Source organism: Anabrus simplex, chromosome 1 (genome assembly GCF_040414725.1).
Source record: "Anabrus simplex isolate iqAnaSimp1 chromosome 1, ASM4041472v1, whole genome shotgun sequence".
NCBI lineage: Eukaryota > Metazoa > Arthropoda > Insecta > Orthoptera > Tettigoniidae > Anabrus > Anabrus simplex.
Window position 1 is genome coordinate 628658672 of NC_090265.1, and position 14455 is coordinate 628673126.

The 14455-nt window shown below is 45.6% G+C and overlaps 1 protein-coding gene across 1 annotated transcript; it reads right to left on the reverse strand.

Moving 5' to 3' along the window:
• Positions 1 to 511: 511 nt before the first annotated feature.
• Positions 512 to 4238, reverse strand: LOC136857221 (acanthoscurrin-2). The gene is made up of 2 exons (XM_067135692.2): positions 4101 to 4238; positions 512 to 1560 (listed from the first exon to the last, which is right to left on the reverse strand). Exons 1-2 carry the CDS (start codon positions 4152 to 4154, stop codon positions 1000 to 1002), a joined length of 615 nt encoding a protein of 204 aa, XP_066991793.2. The 5' UTR covers positions 4155 to 4238; the 3' UTR covers positions 512 to 999.
• Positions 4239 to 14455: the final 10217 nt, after the last annotated feature.

The window sequence follows — 14455 nt, forward strand, 5'->3', positions numbered from 1 at the left end:
GACCCAGGTTCAGGGCAGTGTTCCCCTCCAGACATCAACCTTATGTAGAGGGTTGTAATCACCATTGCCTGTCTCTGTGATGGTTGGTAGTATGGTGTGTTTTACGTGTATATGAACAGGTATGCAAAAAGACGAACGCACGCACCCAGGGCCTGGCCCGAGAAATGACCCGGACGTGACTAATATAGCTTGTTCCTTTCGGAATCGAAACCGGCACCTATGTAAAGAAAGTTTCTGGGCTGATCATGGAGCGAAAACGTCTTACAGACAGTAACGGTTTGCTTACCTCATTCTGTATAAATTACGCGCATGTATCTGAAAATTCAATAATTCTCACTGTAATCATTCTTTTTCATATAAATAACAACTGCAGTAATCCAAAGTATTCCAGAAGGAATTTTCGGTATTCCAGTATATAATTAAGAGGGTTCAGGGGTATAGCTTGTTAAATGAAGCAAGTGATACTTGCAGTTCGTACGGAAAGGTATTCTGGGAGAGTAAGACTAGTTCAAACGATGCATTCCATTTATTTATCAGCTTCACTATTCTAAAATATTGATACATAATTAGTCCTTTTGCTGTAGACAAATTGTCCTTTTTTTCACACGTTAAAATATCATCAATAACTCATACATTTATTTGACAACTTGCTTATAACTTCAAATTTTACAGTTCATTTGAAAATTAAATATACTTTTATGCTGATATGAAAACAAATCATATGCGAGCAATGAAGCATCCAGGAAAATCCTATCAAACAGAATAACATTCAGTCAAAAATTACACAAAATTTAGTGATTTTAAAATATCTATTGCACATAGTCCTGGCACATCATTGTCCACAAAGGAAATTCATTTCTCGAACTCGTAGTATTCTTCAAATCGAGTAATTGAAACAATGAGTCATGTAAGAAAGCACACAATAATTTGCATATGAAACACTGTTTGCAATTAATAGGTCACTTAATCGATGGCTCATTTCAATAAATTCTTAGCTCTCTAATGGTAATAATGATGTCCCCCACCAACGAGACCTCTTCCAATACCTACGGAACCAACAGTACCCAAAGAACCAAGGCCAGAAAAGCCGGTAACTCCTCCAGAGCCAAGGCCTCCCAACACACCCTTACCAAAACCGACTCCACCCAAACCGTGAGTTCCGATGATTCCAACTCCTCCAGAGCCAACTCCTCCTAGACCAACTCCTCCAAAGCCAAGGCCTCCCAACACACCCTTACCAAAACCGACTCCACCCAAACCGTGAGTTCCGATGATTCCAACTCCTCCAGAGCCAACTCCTCCTAGACCAACTCCTCCAAAGCCAAGGCCTCCCAACACACCCTTACCAATACCGATTCCACCAAAACCGTGAGTTCCGATGATTCCAACTTGGCCAAATCCTCCAGAGCCAACTCCTCCCAGGCCGATTCCTCCCAAGCCATGACCTCCTCCGATGTTTCCTCCCAAGCCAACTCCTCCTAGGCCAACTCCTCCTAGGCCAACTCCTCCTAGGCCAGTTCCATAACCATGGGCGTGGACGACTCCTGGATTTGCTGAAGCCTGTAAATATAGAACAATAATATCAGTTCTATGAGTCGAAAACTTCTCATATAGAGCTGTAATAGCCTTATAATTCTATCCCTAATCGTTTAATAATTCATGCATGAATTTCTGTTTATGGAGATTGTGGTTTCGATTCCCATTGGTATCCGGTAGTATAATCTTGTTCTACATCTCGTCAGCAAAGAACCGAGACCAGAAATACCGGTAACTCTTCCCAAGTCATGACAACCACATACACCGTTACCAAGACAAAGATTGAGACCGGTATATTCAATTATTCCTATAGAAACTGTGCCCTCCTCACATACTCCCACCAACATCTACTCCACATAAATTCAACACATCCTAATAGGCAGAAATTTTATTTCAAGTCAATTTATGAGGAGGTCACAATTTTCTTATCTAAAATATCTCTATGAATGGAGAAACCGAGTAATATCAATTTCTGCATGCTGGTAAAGCTGCTGATAGGCCACTCTCTCACATATCTGAAATATCTGTCGACTGCTCCTAGTCAAACTCTACCATCTTCTTTACAGAAGGCGGAGACATCCAAATACTCCTGCTTGAAGCCGCTTTTTAAAGAGAATAACGAAATAGTAACTGTGAATTCTTCTACTACTTCTACTAATCATGCATTTGCTGGCGAGATGTAGTGTTTACAGTGCACTATGTCTTCTGGTATGGGCTATATCATATTTGTTACTTTCAATGACCTGTCTCTGTCTCATCCTTGGCTTTGACAATACGAAAGTGACTGAGGTATGAGTGATGCTTATGCAGCCAGTCCCTGCTATGGATGGTGTGAAAATATCACTCATAGTGTGGGTTGGTGCATGTATTTTAGTGGGCTTGGCAGACTGATATGTAATAGCAACTGCTGGCTCAGTGAGGAAAGCAACGGGAAACTACCTCACTCCTCATTTCCCTAGTAAGCCTCTTGAGTGACGCCTAGGCTATTTATGACAGCTGTTGGCGGAGCTGCAGAGGATCAAACCAGCCTTTGGGCTGAATACCCTACATACATTCTACTAATCGTAATAATAGTAATAGTAATAATAATAATAATAATAATAATAATTTTCTGTTCCAGGCATTTTGATTGGCCGGTTTTTATCTAAGTGTTTATCAATATAGGCATCCTTTATACACTAAAAGTTCAGAGGAGCCGTTATTCTAAAGGCTATCATCCTTTTGCACTTTTTAAAAATTTTTGGTTGATTAAGATAAATGTCTCTGCATAGACGTTCTACACGCTTGAAATTGTGCGACATGCTGTGTCGAATTGTTCCTTTTTTGTTTCCATCCCTCTTGAGGAGCGGTTATAGTGCGGCTCAAAGCTCGACAATCCACCACTAGAAAGTAAACTCCTCTAAGTCACACGGTTGTGCAGCTATTTTCAGACATAATCCCTATGGAGGAGAGCTGTATATTTTTTTATTAACCATATAGCGACCCTTCTGTCAAATTTAAGTTTGATCTTGTACAGGGAATCGACTTCGGACCTCGGAGAAAAATTACTAATAGCGCTAACCGTTATACTAAAGAGGTGGCTACTCTACCACTTATCTACAGACAGACCGTTGTTGTAGGGTTTAGAAAGAAGGTAGGTACGTTGAATATTCAGCCCGAAAGCTGGATGGACCCCCATCAGCTCGCTATCAGCTGCTATAACTAGAGTCCTGCACGGTGCGAAGTTATTGTCTTGATGGATATAAACTCTATGTCAGTACGGATAATTTTGCTGATCATTTCTATACAATTACGTTTTTGTTTTCCCCTCACGTAGACTCTTACTTTTATTTGTGGTTAGGCGAATGGTGAGATATAAGGAGTCTTGAGACAGATACGTATGACCATTCGCGGATGAGGATAACCATTCGTGGATGCATATGCGTGTGCGACTGAAGGAAGTGCAGATGCGGAGCGCATGCCGAACGCATGCTGATATTATTTTGCATATTCGCGCAGTGCTCTAGCCATAGTTGGCCTAGGTATCACTGAAGAGGTAAATGAGAAGTACAGTATTTTCTGTTGCTTTCCTCTCTCAGAAATTGTTATTTACATTTTAGAGCCAAGTCCACAGAAATGCATTTTCACGCCATTCGTAACTGCTTTACTGCCATCGCTCATGTCCCAGTCACTTTCATACCGGAAAGAACAGGGATGTGACTGAGACTGGTCAATGAAAGTAAGAAATTTGTTCTAGCCCATACCAGGAGGCACAGTGCACTGTAAACACTAGCTCTGGCCAGCAAATAAATTTAGCGACATCCTTTTAATAATTGTTATAAATCACTGATATCACTGGAGCGATGGAAGATTATATGAGGTAAATTTTCAGAGTACTAACAAATACTGGAAGTAGTACTGTATAATGAAAGATGTCGAATAAATCACATCTAGTAGGATGATGTATACGATTAAAAGCAACAAGGTGGAGGCTGACTGTGAGAACTTACACAAGAAGAAGTTAAGTTACTAGCTATTGTAAATTAATGGATACATTTCAAAAATATAGACGATATGCTACTTACAGTGCTCAGGTAGAGCACACAGCCAAAGAGGAGTGCTAGGTTGTAGCTGTTCATGGTGCTGATCTCTTGGAGAAACAGATGCCTTGCCTCAGGCTCGCTGCACTTTTATACTACTCCAGATAAATGACACATAAAGTGCTACACGTGCAGAGTAAAGAAATCACAACACAGGCCGCACCTGAATCACGGAGTTATCATATCAGCGCTACTTTTTCTTCTGGTTCTATTGCTGTACCCTCTTACTTGAGCCTTCGCCTCCTCTAAAACAATCCTCTCTCTTCTACGCTCTCCTTTTCCACCATTTGAATCCAGTCGCCTTCAAATCTAACTCATAATGAAAATATACCCTTCTCCTACATCAATACGGGTAACTCTCAGACTTTCAACTTGCGAGCCTGCGTTAGCGACCACGGGTTATCTAACCGAGTTATGCTTTGTTTCCACTATCTTATGACGGGCTCACAACTTCAACACTCCTGTCCGACCGCACTTGGCCAATACTTGTTTTCTTCCAACCGCAATACTATTACATTAACGAGGCCCAGAATGTGGTTGATTTTCACGCCCTACGTCGCATTTCGCTCCCTTTTTCTTCCTACATTTCATACTTCTATCTACTGATCTATTTTCTTTTAAATCGCATCACCGGTTTACTAGTAATTTTTAAAGCATCCCTTATTTTAGAGTAGAAAGGAGGGAGCGGGGGGGGGGGGTTATGGGGAGCCCCTTTCTGCGTTGAGATAAGTACTAGTAGCATCTGGCTCCCATCACCGCACGTCTATCTTAACTGCGTCATTAATATTGTGCTGGATAAGTAATTCATCTTATTATAATATCAAATACTACAAATTATGCTGAGTTTATTGATTCCTTACTTGTGACTTTCTTATGCTTGTGACGAAATTTCCTTATTATTATTATTATTATTATTATTATTATTATTATTATTATTATTATTATTATTACTATTATCACTTAAGCATTGAAATTTGCGAGTTGGTATCCAAGGATATACAGGGAAACCGGTGGGAATATCCAGTTCTCAAGTTAAAACCCTGTAAACTTAACCTCCCGCCTTCTGACACAGGCAACAGTTGAACGTAGTGTCCCTCTGGCGCTCGCATCCACGATAGAGAACGCAATACCAAGGCCACGCTGTATTTAGAACTTTAACCTCTCTGTGTGCGCAACGAGAGCCCTGCATCCAAACTCGCGCGGCGTTGTTCGTATCCCGGACCGGGCATAAAATGGTGTTACATCCAAAATGGCACATACAGTATATTTTTATCTGGGCTTCATGACACGTCTATTAGCGTGGTATTGAACGGTTTCAATACATATATCCATAATTTCGATCATTTTGGACATTCTCTTACAATACTTCTCAACCTCAATTTCGACTGGGGCTGAACTATGAATTGAAAGGCACCCAGTTGGTCACAGTTGATCTCATTGGCCCCTAAAACTATGGATTCAACACTGATATTGGTCGTTTTCGTTATTTATTATTATTATTATTATTATTATTATTATTATTATTATTATTATTATTATTATTATTATTATTATTATTGTACCGGGTGATACACCTCCACGTCGCTAATTCAAACCTTGCGCCGGTTGAAACTCCCCTACTGGAGGAAGCCTGAACTTTATCTACTGTGTTAATTTTCAAGTTTCTCAGAAGATGTCCCTACTTGTAAATTTCGAAGTTTCTGAACTGGGTCATTTTCGATGTATTTTTGTTTTGCCTGTAGTAAGAAGTGTGAACATTCTCTTCTAGAGGACACTACTGAAGAACTACAATGGTGCACCCTAGTGCAAAGTGAAATAACTGTGTTTTTGGAGAAATTTTGAATTCATAAGTTTGTTCTTTGTTAAATTTCTTTCAGTCATTGTTTAAGTTGGCAATATTAACCCTTTCTTTCCCCTTGTTTTGAATTTACCAATCCCGAATTTCTCGAATTGACTTTCCACCAATAATGTGTTTCTTCTTCATCTTGTGTAGGGGTTCTCTTGGTTAGCCAATAAAATTCTTGTGGGAGGGTGTTCTCATTCTTGAAACGCCTCGAACTTTCCGCGAGAGTATATAAACTGCTGATTTTCGGGTCTCCGCGCCACTTCAGTAACAGCTATCAGTGTGTATATTACGTAGCAGGGGGCGGGAAGCGCCTCTTTCTTCGGGCAGCAGTTCAACCACAAGGTAATGGCCTTTTAATAACTTCTTTTCATGCTAGCTCAGCAGTTTAACTCTCGGGGCAGGTCCGAAGCCTTTTCCATGTAACTTTCCTTTAAAATGTAAAGACACTCGGTATCAATTCTTTCTGTTTTAACTACAAATTGGGATAGAGAGTGCTTAATCCTCTCGAGCTCCCACTCATATTGCTTCGAGGTGAACTTATTTTCTCAACCGTTTCTTCTAGCGTAATGTAAATTGTCTTCTCATATAAGTCACCTCTTTAGTATGGGATTAGCCCTTGCATTAACGGCCTAGTGCCAAGTAGGTTTTAAACAAAATGTATTAGGAGTGCAGCTTCGCCTCCTCTCAAGTTGGTATTGTCGAGGCCATGTAATATTTCTGTTTCTTCACTTAATAGGCCTCAGTAGGTTGGGTATCTTTTTACCCCTGTGTCTATGTCCTTGGAGGACAGCTGGAAAGTCGAGTTTGGTGTGGCCTTTGATAGGCTTAAACTTTGAGAGCGGATTGCTCTTTTGAAATTGATTTTGGGTGCCTCGAGGAGGCTTTATTTTGTAATTGGGAGCAAGTGCTCCTGAACATGATTGGGGTCTTCTGCCCCTTTGTCGAATCATGTTTTTGGGTAAAGTTGGGCTAATTGCTCAAGAATTATGAGTCCGGGGCTCGAAGCCCAAATCCTGTGAATACTGTAATTGTACATTTGTTGCCTTGCTACTCTGTACCTGCCATTCTTGTTATTTCTTGATTTTGCTAAGAAAATATAACCTTGTTAAATTTTATCTTAACTTTAATTTCGTATTTTGAGACCTGTACACTCCCGCACCTTCTTTCACCTCTGCAAATCCACGATACTCCGTAACAATTATTATTGTACCGTGAATTTTCCTTCCCCCCCTATCTTGTTTACTCTGCCTTATATTCATTCTTGCCAACTTGGCAGGTTCGATCCTGGCTCAGTCCGGTGGTATTTGAAGGTGCTCAAATACGTCAGCCTCGTGTCGGTAGATTTACTGGCACGTAAAAAGAACTCCTGTGGGACTAAATTCCGGCACCTCGGCGTCTCCGAAAACCGTAAAAGAGTAGTTAGTGGGACGTAAAACAAATAACATTATTATTATTATTCATTCTTGCAAGCTGTTATGTACCTCTACTTTAATCTATGTACACTGGCTTAGCAAATGCCATGGGATAGTCACCTGATAGCGTGTGGGGCCTCCTCTGGCCCTGCGAACTGCAATGAGACGCCGTGGAAGTGAGTCGACAAGTCCCTGGTAGTCCTCTGGACGCAGCTGACACCAAATCGTTTGCAGAGCGGCCGCCAATGCTGGTCTGTTCGTGGGTGCAGGATCCATGGCACGGAGGACATCCCAGATATGCTCGATAGGGTACATATTGGGGCTTCTGGTGCCAGGGCAGTCGTTGGACCTCCCCTGCATGTTCCTGGAACCATTCCCGGGCGACGTGGGAGCGATGTGGCGGCGCGTTATCATATTGAAACACCGCAGAACCGTCTGGGCGCTGGAAGGCCAAAAATGGGTGGAGAGCAGCTCAACATACCGCGTACCATTCAAAGTCTCTTCCAGAACAACTAGAGGGGCCATTCCATATCAGGAAAATGCACCCCAGACCATAACAGAGACACCAGCGCCCTGGACCACACCTTCGAGACAGGCGGGATCCATCGCTTCATGTGGTCTACGTCATACACGGCGCCTCCCATCGGCATGGTACAGTTGAAATCGTGATTCGTCCGACCATATCACGTTAGGCCATTTTTCCAGTGTCCATCCCTGGTGACTGACGACAAATGCGCGTCGTTGTGCCCGATGACGTTGGATTAAGAGTGGCACCCGTGTGCGGCGCAGGCTCCCATACCCAATAGAACCCATGTTCCTACGGATTGTCCACTGGGAGACGTGTTTAGCACGGCCTGTGTTGAATTGAGCCATAATTTGTTGCACGGTTGCCCATCTGTCACTATTGACAATCCGTCTCAGATGGCGCCTGTCACGGTCATCGAGGGTGGCTGGACGGCCGGTCATTCGTCTGTTGTGGACGGTGACTACCGCATTCAACCATTCACGATACACCCTGGACACGGTTGATCGTGTGAAGCCGAATTCCCACAGCACTTCCGAAATCACACTTCCCATTCGTCGGGCACCGACCACCATACCCCATTCGAACGGTGTCAGCTCACGACGACGTTCCATGTTACACCTGTCACGTGCACAGCCAATGCTCACAAGTTCTCCTATACAGCTGCCGCTGGCACAGGGGGCGTGTGGTGCGCAGACAACACACCTGCGCATCAGTGCTCCGCTATCCCATGACATTTGCTCAGTCAGTGTATATTTATTATGTCCTGATGTTTTAGGACTATGTCATTTAGCTGATTAGTAATAAATTATATTCTTGCACCTCCCATGTTTCAGCTCCAGGATAAAAGGGATCTGATTTTCCGCTCTGGAGTACTTACTTTCCCTATGGTTGGCAGCCGTGCCGCTTACCTCTGTGTCCCTTGGCAACACGCTCTGCCTCTCCTTGGCTACCAATGAGAGTCTGGGAGCTTTGCGTATATATCTGGTCCTGGCCTTTGCAAGGGGCGAGGAGCAGCTCGACAGTCGAAGTGAAAGTACGTACGTGCCTCTCGCTCCACTCTCTCTCTCCTCTTAACGGCTACGGATAGCGCTATGCGCTGCTCGCTCAACTCCGAGACCTTCCAGACCTCCGAGATCTTCCAGATGAACACACGCCTGTCCCAACCGGCTACCGCTTCTCGGTGCCTAGGGTTAGTTAGGGATTTCCGTGAGTCTGGGGCCCGTTCGCATCGGATCACCCCGCGCTCCCTAGCTCGTATTAGCTCATCCCCACAAGAACACACACAGAAACAGGACCATGCTTACTCTTTCAATAAGAGCAATCTTGCAAAAGAGCAATTTGTCAGTGAGCCTGGGACTATAACACAGACATATGACGAACTGCAAGAACGTCCAGAGGCGACCAATAGGGAAGAACAGCTGTTATTACAGAACTCTGACCACCCAGCGATCACCACACAAACAGTGGAGGGCACAGGGCAGCTCTTACTACACTCCCTCCCGCCAACCAACCAACCAACCAACCAACCAACCAACCAACCAACCAACCAACCAACCAACCAACCAACCAACCAACCAACCAACCAACCAACCAACCAACCAACCAACCAACCAACCAACCAACCAACCAACCAACCAACCAACCAACCAACCAACCAACCAACGGGATGGGAGGGCCGACCGCCTCGCTGTCAACATACCACAATAGCCTAATGGATAACATACTGGATATGTCCCAATGTACTCAGGCAACAAGAGCGCATAGTGTGTCACTACCGGCCCTCACTCCGGTTAATGACCACAACTCCAATAGCCACTGGTAAACACATACCAATGCAATAGCTGGCCTCTCGGCCGGCCGGCTCTCGAGCCGAGTCCCTAAGCAGGAGCGCGCCGCACTGGGAAAGCGAACCAGAGAGCATGACGAAATGCCGGAACTCGCACTTTGGATGGAACAGTCACAGCGAGGAGCAACGCGAACAGGAGACTACCTCTCCCCCAATACAAACCATACCGTCAAACCCAACCTAGTGGTCGCCAGCCGGACGCCGGGAACGCGGGACCGAGTTCCACCAACCCGAGAGAAGAGGCGGTGCACAAGGGAAGGAAAGAGGGCAAGAAAAGGCGGACTTGGCAGAGGGCGCCAACTTAAGTTCAACCCCCTCTCCTTCAGAGCAAGCCGTCAAATAGGACTCTGACTCGGATGAGGCTAAACTGGTGATTGACTTATCAAGTATATCCCAGGACGCTGATTCTGAAGTCTCAGAGGGAGAGGAGCTGCGCGAGCACGAGGCGACTGACACCTCAGACCCAGCCACCCATTTGGGAAACCTGGATGACTGTTTCAGATTGGCCAAGAGGGGGAAAAGGAGAAAAAGAAAGGGGAAAGGGAAAAACCCACAAGTCTCTGAGCCGCAAGGCCAAGCAAGGCGGGGGTCGAAAACCGAGTACCCGCGCCCAAAGTTCCACAGACGCAACAGTAGACACAATTATGCCACCACCAACAACATCACAAAACACAAACACGAGGCAGACACACCAGATACCACCTCAACCACCACAAGCAACAAAATCAACCACACGTAAGGGATTGGCCCCCACACCCCTTACGGTTTACACCAATGACATAAAGCAAATAGAAATTGAGCTTCTCAAAGAGCTGACACATGAGCAGAGAAACTATTATTTCTCCAAGCCGAGAATAAATGCACACGAAGCAGTCCGGCTACATATGTCTAGCTACGAAAGCTCCGAAACCGCCATAAAAGTGCTGAACGGGCTTAATATCAAATATGTGAAGATATTGCCCAAGGCCACAGTAAAGCGATTCGTAGTGAGAACGCCCAACAACATTTATGAGCCGGAGGATATCGGGTTTGCGATGCAAGGCCAGGATATCAATGCTCCTTCGATGTACCGGATGCGAACAGGAAATCGGCCAGCCAAAAGCTGCCTCTTCCTGGTTGCCGTGGCGGATACTCCAGGAGCGGACAACCTGCGGAGAATGCGAATGCTCAAGAATATGCTGGTGACAGTCGAGCCGTACCACCTCCAGCCACTTGCCCGGAATATGGAGAGTGTCAGAGGCATGGGCATTCAGGAGCGGTCTGCCGACTGCATCCCAGATGCCGCAGATGCGCCGCCCCCACTTGTCTCGCGACTGCCCCCACGGCAACGACCCCGCGTACTCTAAGTGCACCAACTGCGGGGGAAAACACGCGGCTAATTTTAAAGAATGTCCCAGCCACAGGGAATACGAAGCCGCTTTTCAAGGCAAAGAGCAAAACGGAGACAAGCGTGGCGAACCTAAAGCCCAAACAGGCCCCTCAGGCACAGGCCCCCCAGGTAAAAAGGACCAAAATCAAGGCCCTTCAGGCAAACAAGGCCCCTCAGGCGGAGGCAAAGTCAACTTGCAACCACCAAGGACGGAGGGCAGACACAACCACGGGCCCTCAGCCCAAGCACACCCACCACCGTCCAAGGAAATACCTCGAACAATACCACAAAGAAGAAAGCCCTGCCCCCTACAACAAATAGAAGGAAAGCTAAGCCCACGTAAGCTGCCCCTGAGCTGCCCCAGGACCTGCCTCTGGACAGCTCCAACCCCGCAGGGAACCTGACTCCACCAAGCCAGCATCCGCGGCACCGGCCCCAACGCCCGCTCCCAGCACAATACCAGTCTCACCCATCCCACCACTTACACCTGGAACACATAAACAGGTGCAGCAACCAGAAGGGAACATGGCAGGAAGGGCGTTCAGGGAATGGATAGACGAAATTCTGAAAAACGTCCTCTCGAACTTGAACCTAACCGCAATCATAACCACTGGCGGAAAAAGTCCATTCGACACTCCATGTCATACGATGTCGGCATGTAAAAGATCTCTGGTGACACAATTGGTGTTTACCCGAAAAAATTCATTAAATCTCAGCCACAGACGCCCAAGAGAGTTTCGGTTTACTCGATCTGCCATCTAGTGGGCCTAGAGTAAAACGGAACGTCGAAATTGACGAGCACACAGCCAGATGGCGTCAAATTGAAATGTCTGCATACGGTAGCTGAGGCCATACGATTATTATTATTATTATAATTATTACCACTGGAGTTATGATGGTCAACATGCTGGCCGCGGCCCTATCACTGCTATGGCTGGGGGATCTGGCGAATGCGATCGCAGACCTTCGAACCCAAGGTGGCTGAACAACCCAGCGATGATGATAATAATAATCATAAAAATAACACACAAGGGCTCAGAGTACTAATATGGAACTGCCAGGGCGTCAGGTCCAGAAAATACGAACTCGAAGCCTCCCTAGTCGCGAACGCGATCCATGTAGCACTCTTAACAGAAACCCTCCTCCCACCGGGGAAGAAGTTCACCATAAGAGACTACAAAATACACAGAAGTGGCAAGGCTAACGGAGTCGGAGGGGTGGCAGTTCTGGTAAGGAAGGACAGCAAACATACGGAGTTGGACATACCTAAGCTGGTCGAACAGGAGGCATGCGGAATTGCCATGCCAGTGCGAGGAACACTCATTAATGTCATATCGGCATACTGAAGACCGAAAAGCCTAAACACACAAGAGATAGAAGCAGTACTGCGGCTAAATCGAAACACGATATTAGGAGACCTAAATTCGAAACACGCCAGCTGGCGCTGCCTGTGTCCTAACTCAGCAGGCACAAGGCTGTACAACCACATGTTATCCCAGGACTATGTGGTAACAGGCCCCAACGAGCCCACAGTCCATGCACCAAATGACCAGGTCTCTGACATACTAGACATAGCCCTACTGCGACATATTCCTCAAGGGCATAGCATAAAAGTAATAAACGACCTAGGGTCGAGGCACCAACCAGTGCTATTTACGCTGAATACGAACCCAGAGGAACATGAAAATAACCCCAAACGCCGCCTCAACTATAAAGCAGCCAAATGGGGTAAATTCGAAAGAAAACTGGACACACGTCTACAGAGGACTGAGGACATACTAATAGGAAGCCCAGCCCAAATTGACGAAGCAGTCAAAACACTAGTAGACGCGATCCAGGCAGCTACAACAGCGAGTATCTCGGTACACGAGCGTAAGCATCACACCAACATCGAGATACCGGTCTACGTTAAAGACCTAATCCGCAAACGCAACCACCACAGGTGCAACTGGGCCTTATATCACAGCGATGAAGACCGGGAAATTAAGAACCAGCTTAGAGTCGAAACAGAAACACAACTAATGGAACATAGGTCGCGAGTCTGGAACAACATATTTGACTACGTTGGACACAAACACCAGACCGGTTTGAAACTTAGCAAGAACCACGCGTGATCCCTACAATCAAGGGACCAAACGGACCAGTATACGAGAACCAGGATAAAGCTGAGGTTATAGCAGACTCACAGGAGGCGGCTTTTACACCCAACGAGGATCCGTCCGACCCGCTTTCATTAGACGAACGGAGGCTAAGGTAGCGGAATTCCTCGCAAACGCACCTAATCCTGAGGTTAATAAGAATAATACACACGAAATTAAGTGGATAATAGGTCACCTTAACCGAAACAGATCACTCGGCCTAGACGCGATCCAAAACATTATACTCAAGAAACTAACTCAGAGAGCCCTCACACTACTCACCAAGATATATAACGCAATGTTCCAATTGCAGTGCTATCCAGAGCAGTGGGAAAAGGCGAGAATCCTTGTAATCGGGAAACCAGGCAAGGACAAATCTGATCCAAATAACTACAGACCCATCAGCCTCCTGGACGCCCTCAGCAAAGTATTCGAGAAAATAATACTGAAAAGGCTAGTAGCACAAATCAAGGAAAAAAGGAATCGTTCGAAACGGTTTCAGAAAAGGCCACTCCGCCCCGCAACTACTTACCTGGTTCGTCGAACAAGCGACCATCGGACTAAACAAGCGGAGGGACACAGGCATGGTATTCCTTGATATCCAGAAGGCATTTGGTAAAGTGTGGCACGAAGGCCTGTTAGCGAAATTAATAGACCACGAATTCCAGCCAGGGTACATAAGATTAATTAAATCATACCTGGAAGGCTCAGAGTTCCAAGTAGATGTTCAAAACACATTGTCAAGCACGCGGACGATTAGGGAGGGATTATCCCAAGGGTCATTAATAGGCCCAATCCTGTTCGTCCTATTTACAAACGACATGCCAACAGCGGAACTCACTACCACGAACCTCTACTCTGACGACACTGCCATCACAGTACAACACCCTCAGCTAGCGTGTACTCGAAAGAGGCTACAAGTAACACTGCTAACTCTCCAGCCCTGGCTAAATAAATGGCAAATCAAGGTCAATGTTGACAAATGCCAAGCTGTGTTGTTCCCTAGAAAGAACAGAAGCACACACAGGCCAGGCAATATTAAACCGGTCAAGCTATTTTATCAAGATATAGCATGGCACGACAAAGCTAAGTACCTAGGAGTAGTCTTAGATAGGAAGCTAACCATGCTACATCACATTAAAGACATCCTGCGAAAAAGACACATAAGTCTACTACAGCTCTATCCTATACCGAATAAAACAT